The 20,844-nt window shown below is 38.2% G+C and overlaps 1 protein-coding gene across 1 annotated transcript in view; it reads left to right on the top strand.

Moving 5' to 3' along the window:
* NEB (nebulin) overlaps nt 1-20,844 on the top strand; it is a 225,939-nt gene that overhangs the window by 62,190 nt on the left and 142,905 nt on the right. Inside the window, exons 32-47 of the mRNA XM_065880211.1 lie at nt 72-176; nt 1,713-1,820; nt 2,767-3,078; nt 3,650-3,856; nt 4,320-4,424; nt 4,613-4,720; nt 5,597-5,908; nt 7,049-7,255; nt 10,288-10,392; nt 11,827-11,934; nt 13,396-13,707; nt 13,835-14,041; nt 14,429-14,533; nt 15,523-15,630; nt 18,939-19,250; nt 19,447-19,650. Of these exons, the coding sequence (XP_065736283.1) occupies nt 72-176; nt 1,713-1,820; nt 2,767-3,078; nt 3,650-3,856; nt 4,320-4,424; nt 4,613-4,720; nt 5,597-5,908; nt 7,049-7,255; nt 10,288-10,392; nt 11,827-11,934; nt 13,396-13,707; nt 13,835-14,041; nt 14,429-14,533; nt 15,523-15,630; nt 18,939-19,250; nt 19,447-19,650 (2,925 nt within the window). The remainder of the gene's footprint in view (nt 1-71; nt 177-1,712; nt 1,821-2,766; nt 3,079-3,649; nt 3,857-4,319; nt 4,425-4,612; nt 4,721-5,596; nt 5,909-7,048; nt 7,256-10,287; nt 10,393-11,826; nt 11,935-13,395; nt 13,708-13,834; nt 14,042-14,428; nt 14,534-15,522; nt 15,631-18,938; nt 19,251-19,446; nt 19,651-20,844) is intronic.

Below are 20,844 nucleotides of genomic sequence, written 5' to 3'. Positions count from 1 at the left end.
GGAACGTGTGCTAGATGAAACTTACATTATGTTAGCTAATACGATTTGCATGCTGCCTCCTTTGTTTTTAGTTGAACTACAAGGTGGAGGGAGAGAAACTGAAGCACAAGTACACTATGGACCCTGATGTACCACAGTTTATTCAAGCCAAGGTCAATGCCTTCAACATAAGTGATGTGAGTATTTGGCCTGGTGCCCGTCTAGTATTGCTTACATGGGCCTCTCCTTTCCAGTTCTATATAACTCTAGCACTGGGAGTTTTAAGGGGAGCAAACTGAGTGTGGACCCTTTGAGTCTTTGATAGAGGAGGTCATTGAGAGGACATGATTGACAGGTGACCCTTGAACTGGACTTGGGCAGTTGGAGGCTCCTCACCCCCTCCCATCCTTGGAATGTAAGTTCTGCCCACTGTTCCCACAGTGGGAGCCATTTTCAAGTACACAGCCTTGAGAGACCAATGTGTTGTTGAGACCATTTGCACTGAATCCACTTGAGGCCTTAATAAACTTGAAAGGTTCTGGCGGGCGGGTGTGAAGATCTACTTGTCTTGTGACTGCCCAAGACAACCCTCGAATGTAAGTTCCCTTGTTTATTAAACCTACCGCCTACCAAGCTGGAGTGGTCAGCCTGTTTTTTCAGTCTCTCCTTGCCCTCCATGTACGGGGACCAATTTGCGAACCAACAGTCTCCAGATTGGATCCTTATCATAGAATATGAGACTAGAGCCTACCATACATTTCACTTACTGCAGACTTTTCCCAACTGTGGGCTATGACTCATTAGTGGGTTATAAAATCAATCTAGTAGGTTGTGTTCCATTTTTTAAAAAGTAAAACAAAATAGGACAGAGAGGATTGGAAAATACAGGAATGCATGGTCTGTAGTAAGGATAAGTATTGCTATTTCTATAACTTTTGTTTCAGTTATATGTTAAAATTCTAAACTTCTAAACAAGTTTACCATGATTTTCTTTAGAAACTCTTCTTTGTATGTGACTAGCATCTCTCTCTAATTGGTGGCGATGTTTAAATTTACTATTATGAATTATTTCCTTTTGCTTTTAAAGAAAATTGGTAAATTCTAATTTAAAGACATAATCCAACCTGGATAAAATTGTTCATTTCTTAAAAGATGATTTAGTCATTCTTCCTAACATTTTAGGCTCTCTTTTATCTCCAAATAAACATTTTTTAAAGTACTCATTTCTATGCTTTTGGTTTATTTAAAACTTTTTCCTGCTTTTATAAGTAATATTTAAAAATTAATATTAATTAAAGCTGGGTGGTACTACATCTGAACTTTTAATTTTAGTACCCACATCTTTCTGTAAGTTTAAAATGTTTCATTATAAAAAATACAAGAAAATAAAAGCATTGCATGCTTATTATAGAAAAATTGGAAAATATAGAAAATTATGAAAAAATTAAAATCTTCTGTTATCCCACATTCAAAGCAATACCTTTCCATTGCTTTTTTTAATGCACACATATACATTTTTTACAGCAGTTGAGATCATACTGTGTATATAGTTTACTGATTTTTTTTTTTTAAAGAATAATAGATTTCTAAAAGATGAACTTAGAGCCCTAACTCTGGATTCTTTTAATAGAAAAGGATATATTATGACATGTTTTATAAGAAAGATTTTGGTTTCCTGTTTCATTCCTCTTTTAATTATGTCAGATAATAAAATAATCTTTCCTTTTTTCAAGGCTAAGTATAAAGCAGATTGGAAGAAAACCCTTGCTAAGGGCTATGATTTGAGACCAGATGCCATTCCAATTGTTGCTGCAAAAAGTTCAAGGAATATTGCTAGCAATGTAAGTCTAATTTGAAAATAGTAAACTCTCTTTATATTTAAAAAATATTTACATGGTGTATGAGGTTATATGAGCTATATTAGGAAGCAAATAAAAAATTGTAGTATAAAAATAATTCCTAATATCTTAGGTACCAGTGATTTTTTTATCTTAAAAATATTTAAAAACTCAGTAAGTTGTTACAAAGAAGATACTTTTTTTTAACTGTCAAATACATGGAATTCTCATTAGTATTATTATTATGAACTTGAAAACTGCTTTTTATTTGGATTTTGTTAAGAAAAAAGCCTTGGTATACTAAAATATTACTAAATCAAGAAAGTCTCCCAGTATTTTAAAAGAATACAATTTTTTGATAATATAATTTCCATAAAGAAAAAAATCTGGTGAAATATGGAAAACCAGGAAGAATTATATATTAAACCACAGCATTTCAGTTACCTGCTTACTTAATTAATTAATTACTTTTTATAAATTAAGTTATATTTTCTACAGGAATTGATATACCTTGGTAGAGTAGAAATTCATTTGGAGTCCAATATACTAATTTTTATAATGTCTTTGCTGCAATTTACTCAGGATTATGCAAATAGTTTATAAGGTGATGCAAATTAATCATAGAAACAGATAATAAAAACTATGTACACCAAATCCTTAATAAACTTTTCAGGAACCTTTGATTGTATTCAAAGAATCCACCTATGAATAATCTAGATATAAACTACAATTTATTCCATTCTTAATTGTCCCCAGAGCAGATCTCAAGACCATCCATTGGAAATACTTTGCTAGTTGTTTACTTAAAAATACGAAAAGACTTAGGTGTTACCTAGATTCAGAATGAATTTGGCTATTGCTTAATTTGTGATATAAATTCAGTTTAATGCTTTAATATTTCATACAATCTACCCTATCAAACTTCTGTCTGCCCTTCTTTTTCATGTAGTTCAAATATAAGGAGGCCTACGAGAAAGCCAAAGGCAAACAAATTGGATTTCTCAGTCTTCAGGATGATCCTAAACTGGTTCACTACATGAATGTAGCCAAAATCCAGTCAGATCGTGAGTACAAAAAGGGCTATGAAGCCAGCAAGACCAAGTATCACACCCCCTTGGATATGTTCAGTGTGACAGCAGCCAAGAAATCTCAGGAGGTCGCCACTAACACCAACTACAGACAACCCTTCCACCACTACACCCTGCTGCCTGATGCCTTGAACGTGGAGCATTCCAGGAACGCGATGCAGATTCAAAGTGACGTATGTAGCAGTCATCAGATTGTCAGCATAAAATTAGTTATCCATTTCTAGCTGACGGCTAAGAAGAACTAGAAATCAGCAATTCCATTTACTCCATCCTAAACCTGGTTGGACTCACTGTAATTAGGGATCCTCTCCAGAATTTGGAGTTTTAGGATTTCACTCATTTGAACTATATATATCGTTTTCTTTAGTTATAATGTATATATATACTCAAACTTTGGAAGTTAGACCCAATATATGTTGTATTCTGTGAAAGACTAACAGGTCCAAATGGGTGCTATATAATATCCTTTCCAGTGCAAAATTCTGTTAACGTTCCCCCCAAGAAAGTTAAATTTTTAAAGGAATTATTGGGTCAGGATTTTCTGTTCAAAACCACCATGAATACAATCACTTTGTAATTAATTTTTTTCTGAAGGATGGTAGGGAATAAAAAGCAGATTATTCTCCCAGTCCCCCCCATCCTTTTTTTTTTTTTTCCTCTTTTTAAAAATGAGCAAATCATCTGGTCAAAGAAACCCATGCCCTGACTCTTTCTGAAACGAGAATTTCCTTTTTCGTTGTGAAGAATCTGTACAAATCCGACTTCACCAATTGGATGAAAGGGATCGGCTGGGTGCCCATAGAGTCATTGGAGGTGGAGAAGGCAAAGAAAGCAAGAGAGATTCTTAGCGAGAAGAAGTACCGCCAGCACCCTGAGAAGCTGAAGTTCACATACGCCATGGACACAGTGGAACAAGCACTAAACAAAAGTAACACACTGATTATGAACAAGGTAAGAACTCACCTGCTGGCCTCAGCCTCAGAACCCCTGCAGTGCTCAGACCATTGAACCAGGCAGTGCCACTTTGACCTTCATCAGCGTTTTCATCTTTCTGATGGTCGTGGTCGTGGCGGTGGTGGTAGGAGGGGGCAGTCTATAACCGTCATCGTGTCTAGAGAGCTCCCACTTATACCAACACCAGGCTGTCTGTCATGCTGAGTGTGTGCTAGAACCACGAAACTCTATGTAATGTGTGGTTGGAGCAAGATAGCCTTTGTTGTTTCAGTGGAAGAGGGCTCCCTTGTTTGATGATTTTTAAAATCATGTGTCCAGTCTCATCAGCCCATCTTCTTGCTATTTCATTCATTTTCCAATATCAGATTTAACCTCTTCTACCATGGAGATGTGAGTCTCTTGATAGCACATTGCAGATTTTTCCTGCTGTACAGTCATGTGCCTGCCTTTCTTGTTGTAGAGGCTCTACACTGAAAAATGGAACAAAGACAAGACCACCATTCACGTCATGCCTGATACTCCAGGCATTTTACTCTCCAGAGTCAACCAAATCACCATGAGTGATGTGAGTAGATTAACAACAACAACAAAGATGCAGGGAGCGGGGGAGGGGGGTGGCAGGGGGAGGGAAGAGTTTGAAGGGAACTAATAGTTGTGGAATATCTGTCTTCCACATGACAACCCCTTTAAAATTAGGGTCCCCATTCTAACACGACTAACAAGCTGCTGGTGTTTTTTTACTTCATCATTTAGAAACTGTACAAAGCTGGCTGGGAAGAAGAAAAGAAGAAAGGATATGACCTGAGGCCTGATGCCATCCCAATAAAGGCTGCAAGAGCCTCCAGAGACATTGCCAGTGATGTAAGTGCTTTCACTGATGCTTATTTAGTCTAAACGAGAAAAAGAGCAAATGAACCAAGCTCATGTGTATGCAGGAGCTGTAATCAGCTCTGTCCAGTGTTGGTGGGACCACTGTCCCATGTAACACACAAGACACCTCCCTTCACCCAGTCCAAGGATGCTCTAATTATTTGTTCATCATTCAATGTAAAAAGTGACAGGGTCTTGTTAAAATAAGTTACTTTTAGAGTGCTTAAGTTGTTTATGGGCAATTCCTAGCAAACATAGGGATGTGATCTATGCACTTTATCCAGAAGATCCATTACCAAGCTCTTTCCTGAATGTAGAGGTGCACCATGAAAAGTGGTGCCTGCAGCCTTTTCCGCTGGTTACACATCAGAGTGGGAAAAGCTGCTTTCTAAATAACCCTAAAACAACTTATTTACACATCACTTTGATTAACTCTAGATGATTTTTTCCCCTCATGGACTCAAGTCTGTCGAGAAATTTGAAGTAAAAATATTTTGCCCCTGGGGCTTCCCTGGTGGCGCAGTAGTTGAGGGTCCACCTGCCGATGCAGGGGACACGGGTTCGTGCCCCGGTCTGGGAGGATCCCACATGCCGTGGAGCGGCTGGGCCTGTGAGCCATGGCCACTGAGCCTGCGCGTCCGGAGCCTGTGCTCCGCAACAGGAGAGGCCACAACAGTGAGAGGCCCGCGTACCGCAAAAAAAAAAATTTGCTCCCAGTCCCCCCATCCCGCCAACAACTCCTCCCTTTGTAAGTTTAGAGTAGCTCTAAAACCCTACACCTGTGACAAAGCTAATGGCACGTAGTGAATTATATTTTGTTCTCTTTCTTTCACTATCTTCATCACCATGTTTCTTTTCCATCCACAGTACAAGTACAGGCAAGCCTATGAACAAGCCAAAGGGAAACACATTGGCTTCCGGAGCCTAGAGGACGACCCCAAGTTGGTGCACTTCATGCAAGTGGCCAAGATGCAGTCAGACCGGGAGTACAAGAAGGCGTACGAGAAATCCAAGACATCCTTCCACACCCCGGCGGACATGCTCAGCATGGTGGCAGCCAAGAAGTCTCAGGAAGTGGCCACCAACACCAACTACAGGAATGTGATCCATGCCTACAACATGCTTCCTGATGCCATGAGCTTTGAATTGGCCAAAAACATGATGCAGATTCAAAGTGATGTACGTGACAGCCACAACATTTGCAGAGCATTTACTTTGGATAATAAGCAAATCATGAAAGACCATAAGTAATGACATTTTGAAAATCCTGAAAGAAATTCATGTGTAATTTCCCAATGAGGTGTTTCAGTTTTTACCTTAGATTGAATTTATTTTTTTTAACACAAAAGGGATGAACCCTATCTGTTATTGTTGTGAGCATTATTGGATGCTAGATCAGCAATAACACATGAAATTTGGTTTCAGAAAGAATGTGTTGAAGGAAATATACCTAGCAGGGAGAGTCAGAAGTATAAAAAGTTCCTGATTAAGGAGTAAGAGGTAAAACAGAAAGTCAGGTAACTTGAGAGCTACTGTCCCTCACTCCCAGCCAGCTTTCATTTCCAGCTTTATAATTGCCTATCTTACTTACTGATGAAATAGTAAGGAGGTGATGGCTGAAACAACTATTAGAATAAATGTGAGGAAGGCACAGAGAGTGTAAAGCCAAGAATTGAGCTATAGGGGCCCTTTGGTGGCTGGGGAAAGTGAATATAAATTATGAACGAAATGCAGGCCATGCCGAGCCTATATTTCTCTTTGGAAATGTAAGAGATGAGCTATAGCTGGGGAGGTACGTAAGTACCCAAATGAAAGCAACCATGGTACAGTTATAGGGGGAAATGTCTGATTTGAGGGGAAAAAAATGAAATTTGCACAAAGTATCAGTGAGGTTTCTGGCATACCCGAAGGAGTTGTAACCATGGTGGCTGCTCAAAGGCTTATAACAAAAGAGAGAAATGGAGTCCTCTAAGTCTCCTATTAACCAAGGGGCCTTGGGGATTTTTGTAAGAAAGTTAGTCCAGCATGGTCACCTTTCTTGAGATAGTAGTCACATGGTAGATTGATCTATTTGGTATTTCTTAGCACTTTTTCTTTATGAAGGCATTGAGAGAAGCAAATAAATCACAAAGATATTGCTGCTTGTTTTAAATTCCTCATGCAAGGAGATGTAAAAAAAAGTAAAGTTTAGGGTTAAAAGTAATTAAAGTTGAATATACTATCAGTTGAAAACTGAAGTGGAACTTATGGAATATTAAATACTCATGGTTCTTGGAAGATTTGGTTTCTTCTCATCCTCGAACTTTTCCTCTTTTGCAGAATCAGTACAAAGCTGACTATGCTGACTTCATGAAGGGCATTGGATGGCTCCCTCTGGGCTCCCTGGAGGCTGAGAAAAACAAGAAAGCCATGGAGATTATCAGTGAAAAGAAGTACCGCCAACACCCAGACACTTTGAAGTATTCCACCTTGATGGACTCAGTGAACATGGTTTTGGCCAAGAATAATGCAAAAATTATGAACGAAGTAAGTCTTTCAATATTGTAGTGTTTCATAAGCAACAGGAATAAGCCAGGAATATCCTACATTTAATCTACAGGTTTTGATAACAGTTTTACAGCATCATAATTAATGTTTCCTCTACCTTGAAAAAGGGTCTTGTAGTTAAAAAAACAAACAAAAAAGATAGAAATTAGTCCTAATAAGTGCCCTCTCCAAATGCTCAATGAACCACCCTACCTAATAGACATAACAAAATAAGTATGGACTCTTTTCTTTCGATGCAGATCTTGAAAATGAGTCCCATTTGTCTAAGGCGAAGTTAGTAGAAGCTCATTATGCTGAATCAGTAGACTGTAGGGCTGATGATAACAGCTGGGTGTTGCAGCCCACCCCTGCTTCCTTGCTCTTTTGATGGAATAAAAGAAAACTAGATTACATGGCTGTAGTAGCATTCTGAGCCAGGACCTTCTCTGGGCAATGCTGAGAGCGATAGCTCTCCACTAGTACTTCCCTGGATCATTAATGACTCCAGCCTTCAGAAAAGCCTTACTGTAGTTTGACATAATTAGCCATAATTTGATTTCAGGACCAACAAGTACATCACCCTTGGACATCTGTTTTTAAGTTGCAAAAATAAAATAATTGCAACAGCATTGGTTATATGTTGTGGATCATAATTAGAAATGCCATTGATTAACCAAAAAGGGGAAAAATAATTTGGATCTGAACATGAAACGGTTGCAGGAAATGATGTAGAAAGATAGAGCTGTATTACGCTAAGTCTCTGGGTAAATCCTCTGGAGTCTTCTGAGAAAGAATTTTGTCAAGAAGACCAATCTCTTTGGAAAGGACTTGTTGACACAAGGCAAAAGTCTCAGTGCCCCTTTTAAGACTTAGAATTTAAACTACCACAAACATACATTTACTTTTTAAATATTAAATTAAGCCTTTCATTTTTTCAATGCTAAAGATTACCATTTTAAAATAATCATGCCAAGATGAGAATCACAGAAGTAGCAAATGCTAACACTGAGAGATATCTTGATGGTCATCAGGTTGAACCCCTTCCTTGCAGAGTTGAGGAAAGGGTGGCCCAGAGAGGCAAGGCACCTCCCTTAAAGACACACAGCAGGTCAATGACCTGGTCTGGACTAGAACCAGTACTCTAATGACTAACTATTGCTCTTTCCATTAGAATTGTGCTTCCAATACTATAATCACTAGCCACATGTGATGACAAATCTCAATTAATTAAAATTAATGTTAATAATTTGTTCTTCATTCACATTAGTTACATTTCAAGTGACTGATAGCCCCGTGTGGCTAGGGACTGTCGTGTTGATGACACAGATGACACAGATCACTTGATCAGAAGTCAGAAAATTAGTTTTTGTAAATAAAATTTTATAGTAACACAGCCACAGCTATTCATCTGCATATCATCTGTGGCCGCTTTTGCACTGCAACAGCAGAGCTGAGTAGTTCATAACAGAGACTCTGTGGCCCACAAAGCCTAACATTATTTACTATCTGGCTCTTTACGTTTACTGACCCCTGATCTAGAAAAAGACTCTAGCAGAAGTTTTTTTTTCTTTTTTTAATCAAACCTGGCTAAAACAAAGAGATAGCATTTTTCACCTATAAGATTTGCAAAGATTAAAAAAGTTGTGTGATATACAGTATTGGAAAGGGAGTTAATGTAAACTAATCAACAGTTTTTGTTAATATTTGTTAAAATATTAATAGTTGCCCAATACCCTTCAGAAATCCTCATGTATGTGCAAAGATGTACACACATACATACACACGGTAATATTTTTTGCAGGTTAGGGTCCCCAAAAAGAGATGCTGAGATGAAATTTGGAGTACAGGGCATTTTTCAGGGATCAGTACCAGTGAGGGGGCTTTAGGATATGGGGAGGGGGAAGGGTAAGCTGTGACAAAGTGAGAGAGTGGCATGGACATATATACACTACCAAACGTAAGGTAGATAGCTGGTGGGAAGCAGCCACATAGCACAGGGAGATCAGCTCGGTGCTTTGTGACCACCTAGAGGGGTGGGATAGGGAGGGTGGGAGGGAGGGAGATGCAAGAGGGAAGAGATATGGGAACATATGTATATGTATAACTGATTCACTTGGTTATAAAGCAGAAACTAACACACCATTGTAAAGCAATTATACTCCAATAAAGATGTAAATAAAAGGGGGGGGCAAGAGGGGTCCGACTGTGATGCCAGCCCTACAAAGCCTATGCCAGTGCCCCAGAGGTCTCTTGAGTATATACGGCCTGCCAGACGTGTCCTGAACTGGGTGGAATGGCCAGGCCTTTGTACCACCACTCTGATGAGTAACTGGATGGCCACCAGGGAAGAGTGTGCTCTTGAGTGAGGCAACAAAACCTTGAAGCAAGTGACAGTTTGGAGGCTGTCTGCCAATAGTTGGTGCAACCAGTCCTTCCTTGAGTGAGTGTCTGGGTTGTCCATCTCCAGGCCCACCACAAAGATCATGGTATCATTGCTTATAGTAGAAAAAAACTGGAAACAACAAATTAAATGTCTATCAAAGGAGAACTGGTTAAATCAATTGGGTTACACCTCTTCATGGAATACTGCACAGCTCTTTAAATGAATGAAGTAAATTATTAAGAGGGCTAAAAGATGTCTAACCTATAATATTAAGTAAAAAAGCAAGATGTAAAACATGTTTTATATAACCTCATTTATATTAAAAAAAGGACTATATGTGGACTTTAATACGCATAGAAAATTTTAGGATGGAGATGCTATATCCAGGCTGTAAAATAGGAAGGCAGGACATTTTACTTTCCATCTGACATCCTCTCCACTGTTTTGTTTGAATGAGCACCTTTTTCCTTTAAATTTTTTAAAAATAAGAGCCAGCTAATAAAAATACATAAAATATTGATATTTGTGTACAATAATATATATGTACTGACTTCCTTTAAAACTTTTAAATACTAACTTCCATTGCTTTTTTCTTCTCTTTTTTTTCTTTCTTTTTTCCTTCCTTTCTTTTCTTTTTTTTTCTTTCCAGCACCTCTACAAACAAGCATGGGAGGCTGACAAGACCAAAGTCCACATCATGTCTGATATCCCCCAGATTATTCTGGCAAAGGCAAATACAATTAATATGAGTGATGTGAGTATAATTCCTCCAGTTGTCATTTTTCTTTCCTACCTGTTTGAACCAATAAAAACAAATTAACTAATTAATGGCTCGATTTTGAGAATGACTGTTTTGACAATAAGTGGGAACCCACAAATGAGAATCTTTCTCTTTCTAATCTTGCTTTGCTAAGAGTAGGAGTAGGCCTGTTTATGGGACAGCAGTTAGGAATTCGAAGGGCAGTTGGATTTTGTTCTAGTAGTAGGTACTTCTTAACAAACTAAGAGAAGTAAAGAGAGTGGTTTAGAGCCCAGGATAAGAGATAAGGAAAGAGTGAATCCCAGGACTTTCTTAAAGAGTCCCTCTACCAAGTTTTTGAAATGATTCTAAAGAGGCAGTCTTGGGAAAAGTTAAATGGAAAGGGAAGAATAACATTTTGAAAAATTTAGGTCAAGCCCCGTAAGGAATTTAGGTCAAGCCCTGTAAGGAATGTAATGTTCTAACTTACTGTTAGAAACTTCATAGGTGTTTTATTTCACTTCCTTTCTCATCCTAACCAGTTGCCAGGAAACCCTCAAATCCTACCAGTTTTTTTAAAAAAAGATTTATTATTTATTTATTTATAATAAATGCCGCATCGTGTCTTAGTTGCGGCACGCGGGATCTTCATTGAGGCGTGCGAGATCTTCGTTGCAGCACACGGGCTTCTCTCTGGTTGTGGCATGTGGTTTTCTCTCCTCTAATTGTGGCTTGCAGGCTCCAGGGTGGGTGGGCTCTGTAGCCGTGGCACATGGGTTCCAGAGCGCATGGGCTTTGTATTTTTGCCGCTTGCAGGCTCTCTAGTTGAGCTGTGTGGGCTCAGTAGTTGTGGCATGTGGGCTTAGTTGCCCCACGGCATGTGGGATCTTAGTTCCCTGACCAGGGATCAAACCCGGGTCCCCTGCATTGGAAGGTGGATTCTGTACCACTGGACCCCAGGGAAGTCCCTCTACCAGTTTTTTTCTTTTGTTTGTTTGAATTACACAGGGATTTGGAATTGTTGACTTCTTTTTGAATTGTAGTATCCACACAGTTATATACATAAAAGTGTCAATTGCAAAACAGTGAAGTCTTTTGATGTAAGAACATGGCTATTTTGTATTCTTCTCTTGACTCTTATTTGACAAAATGCATCAGTAAGAATCTACTGGGCTTTCACATTTTTAAAAAGCATATTTACAACCTAATAGAGACGAGTAGCTCTTACTTTTTCTGATGGTTTTTTGAAGATGTTTTAATTTGTAATAGATTTTGTTTTCAAACACAGTTATGTTACTTGTGAGAGCATTTAGCCCTTGAACCACCAATGAAGCATTCTGCTGAAAGATTAAAAAAAAAAAAAGATGCTGCAGTGCCAGTTTACTCTTTTAAAATAAACCCAGACTTTCCTATTTAGAAGAAAACTATTTCCTTTGCCTCTCTTTCCAGAAACTCTACAAACTTTCTTTGGAAGAGTCTAAAAAGAAAGGGTATGATCTCAGAACTGATGCCATTCCTATCAAAGCTGCCAAAGCCTCAAGAGATATTGCAAGCGATGTAAGTCTGAAGGAAAGCGGTCACCTGACTGGGGGTTTCTAATCTACCAAAATAATAGGGGCTGAGTTTTAGAAACACTGAGTGAATAAAATATGAGAAAGAAAGCATGCCTGCTAACAATAGTCCCATTCTGTTCTGTGAATGCTTCTTAGCCTTGCTCTTGTGTTTTCTCTGGTATTCTGAAAAAACAGAATGCCAGCTACATTATGACCACCTTTGTACTCCATCACCAAGGCCATGGCCAGTAGAAATCCAAAGCCCTTCACTAAGTTTTCTTAAGACTTGTGTTGTTCTTGCCTCCTGCCTCTTAGGCTCTGTCTTCCCAACAGGATGTCCCAGGAAGTGGTGTGCTGGGGGTCCTGATCTTTTGTGCTCATGATAACTGATTATTAAATAATCGTGTATTTTGCAAACCAGTTGTTAAACTATTGGTAGTTTGATATCAACCATAATGGGAGAACTTACACCACAGAAATTGGCAAACACTACAAATCAGGGCTTTTTTCCCCCAGAGAGCTGGTGTGCCAACACACCGTTGCCATAACACATCACCTTTATGAAACTCAGTTCTTTCGTTTGGTTGTTTCCACAAGAAATCCACTCACAGTGAACATTTAATGATTTGGGGGTAATGAGAGGAGCACATTCAGGGCACTCGTTCCTCAGCCATCCCCCAGGTCTACTTTCTCTTTCCTCTTCCATCTCTGCTCTTCATTTTTCCTACCTACCCATCCCTATCCCACTCCTACATCGTCCTGAGGACTCCAGACTTCTCCCTCTATTGTGCTGGAGTCATTTGGCTCTCCCAGCTCCTAACCCCTAAGTTGTACACCCGAACTCACAAGAGATAGGCAGAATAAGAAGTTTTCCATGCATCAGGATCTCCCCATGAAAGAGGGAACTTGGTGATAAATAGTAAAATTTCTTCCCCATTATACCAGAGTAGAGAGTCTTAAAAGAAAAAAACCTCCACAAATATAAAGCTGCCCTAAAATTATACTGTGTATCTCATAACTAAGCCTCTTCTCATCAGTGAAAGACTGGCTGGATGATTTTTCAGGGCAACATTAAACTGCTTAGAACATTCTGCTTTTTTTTCTCTCATTTGCTGTACACTTATTACCTACTAAATGTTCTTTAACAACAGGGTATGTGTGAAAATCTGGGTGGTGTATCATCGCAAGATCCATGTTCTAAGCTTTAATGACTTTAGCAAGTCACTCACCCCTCTGGCCTCAGCTTACTGTTCTCTAAAATGGGGGCAGTAACAATAACCTTGCTGTCTACCTCACAAGGTATAGTTGTGATGATCAACTTACACAAATAAATGTGAAAAAAGTGTTTTGTGAACTGTAGAATTCTATAAAAGTATCCCTTTTTATGAAATACAGAATATTGACACTAGAATGATTTCTGGTCAAGGGAATTGCTCTGAATAAATATTCAATTGTTTCTTCACAGTATAAATACAAACACAATTATGAAAAGGAGAGGGGGAAGATGGTTGGTTTCCGCAGTCTTGAGGATGATCCCAAATTAGTCCATTCCATGCAAGTGGCCAAGATGCAATCTGATCGGGAGTACAAGAAAAACTATGAGAAAACCAAGACCAGCTACCACACCCCTGCCGACATGCTCAGTGTCACGGCCGCCAAGGATGCCCAAGCCAACATCACCAACACCAACTACAAGCACCTGATTCACAAGTACATCCTCCTTCCAGACTCCATGAACATCCAACTGTCCAAGAATATGAATCACATACAGAGTGATGTAAGGCTCTCTTCTTTCTGAGTGATGGTTGCATTCTTAGCATGAGAAGGGAGATTACAGGCTCCTGTGCCACAGTTTTGTATCTAAATTGATAAGGTAAAGTAGAATGTGCTTCTTCTCTTTATAGAATGAATATAAGCAGGACTACAATGAATGGTACAAAGGGCTTGGCTGGAGTCCAGCTGGTTCCCTAGAAGTGGAGAAGGCCAAGAAAGCAACTGCAAATGCCAGTGATCAGAAATACCGCCAGCACCCTAGCAACTTCCAGTTTAAGAAGCTGAATGACTCCATGGACATGGTTCTTGCCAAGCAGAATGCGCATACCATGAACAAGGTAGACAGAACAGCTATCCTTCCTTGTAGCTCCCAGCCAGACAGGGCTAGCAGTCTCTGGTTCTTGTTTGGGAAATTTAATTTGGGCCCACCACTTCTATGCAGTGGCAAACAGTACCAGAGCACTCCCCTACACCATATTCTTCTGCTCCCAACCTCTTATTTTTATTTTACTTGCCCTTCTAATTAAGTTAGAAATTATTTGTTCTTTTAAATTATTTTTTTAAGTCTGAGTTTATTTTTGGTGTCTTTTCTGAATCATATACTACTTTAGTTACTAAGTTAACTTAATCTAATTCAAATTGAGTGCATTCAAGTATATATGTTTTCTTTCTTGTTTGTCCTTAAAAGTTATTAAATTTTAAATGTATGCTTTTTAACTTTCTAGTACCTATACACCGTTGATTGGAACAAAGATAAAACCAAGATTCATGTGATGCCAGATACACCAGATATTTTACAAGCCAAGCAAAATCAAATACACTACAGTCAGGTAAAGCTACATAAAAATTTTGCTTGAAACTAATTGAACGTTTTAAATGATGGCATGGTATATCATTGATGTAAATGCTGAAGCAGTGGAAATGAATGACTCAAACTGGTTAGCGCAGGGATGTTGCAGTTTATGGTGGTTTAAAGCAAGCGCTTCGGCTGTGATTATATATCCCATGGAGTAGGCATTGTGCCTGTTTTGTTTATTTCAGTACTCGTGCGTGGCGCAGTATAGAAAATTGATAAATAGCTGTTGGAAGAAAAAATTGCACCAAACAGACCTGGTATGAGCTTTGGCTTTGCCATTTATGAATTGTGTAATATTGGGTCTAAACCTTAATTTCCTCATCCCTAAAACTGGGACCATAAAAGTGCCTATGACATTGAATTGCTGTGAGGACCAAATGAGAAATTCCATAAAGGGCTCTCATCACAGTGCCTGGCACATAGTAAGCACTGGATGGCCTTCAGCTATTTTTATTATTGTCCAGTTTTAACATACGTGCATCCATTCAATAAATTTGATTCAAAAAGATTAACTTATTTATTGCACTTTACAAAAGGCATTTCATTATCTATTACTTTTATCATTTAGATAATTAAAATATGTTACCCGGCCCTTTTTTTTTTAAATCAATTTAACATCTGTAATCAAAATAGTGAGCCTAGACTGTATTTAACTGCAAAGGGAATCTACCTAATATACTTGATATGACCATATTGTGTCTGAACAGAAAAGGACATGATCAACTGCACTACCAAGGGGGTGGGGAGTGAGTCTCAGAGGCAAAGAACAAAAAAAGAAGCCAGATCATGTGATGCTAAGTCATTGCTCTATTAAACAGCTTGCTTTGTTTTTATCCATATCTTCAGAGATAAGATAGGTGATGTTAAAATCTGCTGTCTACTCTTTAGGTACACTTTTGTTCAATAATCTGTTTGGGTTTTAATATACACTGAATAATGCTAAATAATTTCTTTAATTTTCAGAAACTCTATAAACTTGGATGGGAAGAAGCTTTGAAGAAAGGCTATGATCTCCCAGTTGATGCAATTTCTGTACAATTGGCCAAAGCGTCAAGAGACATTGCTAGTGATGTAAGTATTGTTTGACTTCTATGAGGATATACTGTTATCTGAATCCAGTACCTTAATGCTGGTAATGATTTTCACAGATAGGCCCTACCTTTCAAAATGTAATGCCGTCCCCTTCATCTTCTCCTACCCTCTTCACTTACCCCCAATTCACTCTTGTTTCTCACTGATCGAATATCAAAAAAGGGGCTGCCTGGACAGAGACTGAGCCAGAGGACCTACAAGGTGCATTACACTAAGACATGACGTTTCTAGACATTACAAAAGTGCCAGAGATTTCCGTTTTCCCCTGCTTGCCTGCAAATAATTTTTCTGGCTTCTATCTGTCTATTTTAGACAAATTCAAAGTGCCAGATAATAAATAACCTCAACAACCTAATGTCAATAGATTTTTCTTTGCACATATTTAAAATTAGCTTCCAATTCTTTCTATTTAGTCCATCCTTGCATTTACGTAATTATAATAAATTGGCTCAGGGTATAGAAAATACAGAAAGTGGCAGGAATTTAGGTTTAAGATCCAGAGGACTTAACTTTCCCCGGATATCTGGTCGAAAGTTCATAAAGCAAGGATGTTCGCTCTCCAAGGCAACTTCTTCTTTTTTTTTTTTTTTGGCAGCACACAGTTTGTGGGATCTTAGTTCCCCGACCAGGCATTGAACCCCAGGCCATGGCAGTGACCGCGCCGAGTCCTAACCACTGGACAGCCAGGGAATTCCCAAGGCAACTTCTATTTATGATTGGAAAGGGTAGTAAATTTGATAAATAAACTGGATATAGTTCCTATTGATCAATTAAATTTTTATAAGTATTCAACTTAGATATTCTGCAAACACTAAAACATATAATTTTGTTAACCCCAAAAATTAAACACCAAAAATTCAGAGAACTTTGGTTATAGAGAATAAATTACCAGAATTTCATAGGGAAGCACAACCTCTTAATCAAAATCTTTGAAACAAAGCAAAACAAGGATTTGGTTTGGAGAGAAAGCAGAATCTGACATAAAGAAGATGTGGTACATATATGCAATGGAATATTAGTCATAAAAAAGAATGAAATAATGCCATTTGCAGCAAAGACCTAGAGATTGTTATACTGAGTGAAGTTAAGTCAAACAGAGAAGGAGAAATATCGTATGATATCACTTATATGCGGAATCTAAAAAGAAATGATACAAATGAACGTATTTACAAAACAGAAACGGACTCACAGACTTAGAGAATGAACTTAGGGTTACTGGGGGGAAGGGGGGAGGGAAGGGATAGTTAGGGAGTTTGGGATTGACATGTACAGACTGCTATTTTTAAAATGGATAACTAACAAGGACCTACTGTTTAGCACAGGGAAGTCTGCTCAATGTTATGTGGTAGCCTGGATGGGAGGGCAGTCTGGGCAAGAATGGATACATGTTTATGTATGGATGAGTTGCTTTGCTGTGCACCTGAAATTATCACAACATTCTTAATGAGCTATACTCCAATATTAAAAAGGTTAAAAAAAATAAAGACAGAATCTGACAATAAATTCTAAGAATATAAGGGAAGTTTCTCTCTAATTCAGTTAATCTGTGGCACTCCAGAAGTGCTGAGAATTAATTAGATGATGTGTTATTACCCACCCTGGGGCTTGCAGGTCAATACTTCATTAAAATGAATAGATGTGGTAATGAACCTAAAGCAGTAGTGATGCTTGAACGGTCCCCGGAAAGTAAACTCATTTTCATTTAATGTTAGTGCTCCCCATGAGGTAAAGATAGTTTAGGAAATTAAATTGTGTCAATACTTTCGTAACAACACGATATTTGAAAGTACCTAATTTCTTTTCACGTAAATCTGTTAGAAACTTTCGAAATCGTACCCTAAAATTACCTATAGAATTTCCCACCATTGTAGAGATTGTATCTCCTCTCAGTTTCAAATGGTTCTTGTATCTATACAGTCTAAGGAGAGTAGAGCTATTTTTTTATGAGTACTCAATTTAATAAATTAGAATCATAGAATTTAGAGTTAGAAGATAACTTAAAGGTTATTTAATCTAACCTCCCACTCAGCATCCTATCTTCTCTCCATTCCAACTGGTCTCTGGATACTTACAAATATAAGAATTTTTGTATCCTTCAGGGCAGGTTGTTTCCTTGCTGGATCATCTCTAATTGACGTTAGCTATTTCCTTATTTCGAACATGTTACTGATCAGCCCTAGGTCTGTGTTTTAGAACACCACAAAAGTAGCATATTTCCTCTTTCACCTGATACCCCTTCAAACATTTCAAGTTTCTTACTTATTCTCCTTTGGTTTTAGCTTTATAGGTCCTTCAATCCTCTGATCATTCCACTTGTGATTTATTCTATTTTTTTCAAAACCCCTCTCAAAATAGAGTGCCTCAAAACTCGGTGTTGTTTTCCTGTTTCAGGTCAGGCCAAGCAAGTGAGTTTCTGATTTGCCTTCATCTGTACCCCTACAGAATCTCTTACAAAAATCTACTTTTTAAAAAGCAACTTTGTCAGATTGCCCACATTGAGCTTATAACCCACGTAAACTCTTGAGTATTTTTAGTAGACATAACCATGAAGCTGGGTGTCAAGAGAGAGTAGAACCTACTTCTGTGAAGTGTAATGTTTGTTCAGCATCTGGTATCAAGTACATGCTATTATTCCTCTCATTATTATTATCCCTCTTGTCATTGTCATCCAACAGTAATGCAGTTTTTTCCCAATTGAATCTAAATACTAGATTTCACTCTTAATTTCTTACATTTATGTAGTTCGTTTGACCTATCTTGGCGATATGTTGAGATCTTGTGGAATTTTGTTTCTAATTTAACATGTTTAGCTGTTTTATGTGCATGAAGATATGGATCCCGAACAGGCCAAGTTTATGTGACATAATTATATGGCAAACCACTAAAAAACCCTGCTGCTTAATAAATTAATCTACACTATTAGGCCTGTTCATCAAGTCCTGAATCTACCCAATTTTTTTTTTTTTTTTGCCATTCAGCCGTACTTTTCCATCATTCCCATAAGGATATCACAAGAGCTTTATCAAATACTACCGTAGTCAGCATACACAATGTCTAGCACATCCCAATATATATTTCTACCTCTAGTTGATTTTAATTTCTCATCATAACCTGTCCTGATACTCAGCTACATTATGTTTTTTTGGAAGCTTCCACTTAAGTTTTCACATTTCTTATTAAGTTAAATGAAATTCTCAGTTTTGGAAAACAAACATGCAAACAAAGCAAACTGAGTTTAACTTGCCCTGTGTTTATGTTAATAAGAGAACTGTTTCCTCTGATTTCAGTTTAAATATAAACAAGGCTACCGCAAGCAAGTCGGCCACCATATTGGATTCCGGAGTCTGCAAGATGATCCAAAGCTTGTGTTGTCCATGAATGTAGCCAAAATGCAGAGTGAAAGGGAATACAAGAAGGACTTTGAGAAGTGGAAAACCAAGTTCAGCAGCCCAGTGGACATGTTGGGAGTGGTGCTGGCCAAAAAATGCCAGGCCTTGGTCAGTGACGTGGACTACAAGAACTACCTGCACCAGTGGACCTGCCTGCCTGACCAGAATGACGTTATTCAAGCTAAAAAGGTTTATGAACTACAGAGTGAGGTCAGTTTCTACTAAATCTCATAGTTTATGTAGTACTTTATATCTCATATGAGTAGCCATTTAATCATAGACAGAGTGAAACTAGATAAATTATTATTGAATATCTAAAATGCATCTGTTTGTAATGCATAGAATCACTTCGGTCAAGGGTCCAGATGAGGTTGGAATTTTGATGGCTTGCTTTGTATTTTCACAGAATTTGTATAAGTCTGACCTTGAGTGGCTGAGAGGCATAGGATGGAGTCCCCTGGGTTCTTTGGAGGTAGAAAAGAGCAAACGGGCTTCAGAAATCATCAGTGAGAAGAAATATCGCCAGCCTCCAGACAGAAACAAGTTCACCAGCATTCCTGATGCCATGGACATAGTTCTGGCAAAGACAAATGCCAAAAATAGGAGTGATGTGAGTAACTCTTCATAAATAAATAAAAGAAATTATAGTGCCTGATACCTGGTAGGTGCTCAATAGTATGTGCTTAATAAATTAGTAGAACAGCACAGCATCGCATCACACAGCATAATGTTTTTTTATTTGGTTACTTCATTTGAATTATCAGTTACCCTACACTGGATCATGTAAAAATGGGTTAGTATAAATTTTGTCACCCAAACCTTGCTTGCTTATTTATTTATTTATCCAAATCATAAAGAAAAATCTATTGAACGTATTTTTTTCTTTGAAACTTGAGTGCATTAAAGACCCAGATTTTGTTGGGATAGAGTATATGAGAGGGAGATATTCTGAGTACCTTACACAGGCACAGTGGAAATGTCATAAAGAGTATATAGTTATCTATTTATCTGGTGGTTCCCAACCAGGGACGATTTTGTCCCACAGGGGACATTTGGCAGCATGCAGAGACCTTGTCATAACTTGAGGGTGGCATGCTACTGGCATCTAGTGGATAGAAGTCAGGACAGTTCCCTCACAACAAAGAATCATCCGGTATACAACACCAATAGTGCTGAGGTTGAGAAACTCTGATCTTTCTTAATCAGAAAGGTTAGTCCAGAACCAGGGTAAAGGTATATGGAAATTCACAAGCCTTGGTTTATTTTAGTCCTGAATGTCTTTAATTGGCTCCTCTGGGTTACATGGACCATAGTAAGAATGTTCAGGAAGGAGAAAAGTGCCAACCCCTCACACCCCACACTGCACACCTCAAAGGGAAATTGATAAGTCCAAGGAACCAATGAGACTTTAAAATCTTTTTATATTGAAATAATTTCAGGTATACAGAAAAGTTGAAAATAGTACAAATAATTTACGTGCATCTTTATACGTATATATATCTTTTCACCCAGATTCCACAATTATTAGCATTTTGTCACTTTTGCCTTTTTCTTTCTTCCCTCCCACCTCTTTCTCTTAGCTCTGTGTGTGTGTGTGTGTGTGTGTGTGTGTGTATATGTATGTGTATGTGTATAAGTTGCTTCCTGATGCCACTCTATCCCTAAATGTGTATTTCCTGAAAATAAGAACATTCTCTTAGATAACCACAGTGCAATGATCAAAATCAGGAAAGTAGTGTTGAAATAACACTAGTCTACAGAATTTGCTCAATTTTACCACAAGTGTCCTTTATAGAAAGTAAAA

Source organism: Phocoena phocoena, chromosome 7 (assembly GCF_963924675.1).
Source record: "Phocoena phocoena chromosome 7, mPhoPho1.1, whole genome shotgun sequence".
Classification (NCBI taxonomy): domain Eukaryota; kingdom Metazoa; phylum Chordata; class Mammalia; order Artiodactyla; family Phocoenidae; genus Phocoena; species Phocoena phocoena.
The sequence above is the reverse complement of the archived record's forward strand: the minus strand, read 5'-3'. Positions and strand labels throughout refer to the sequence as shown.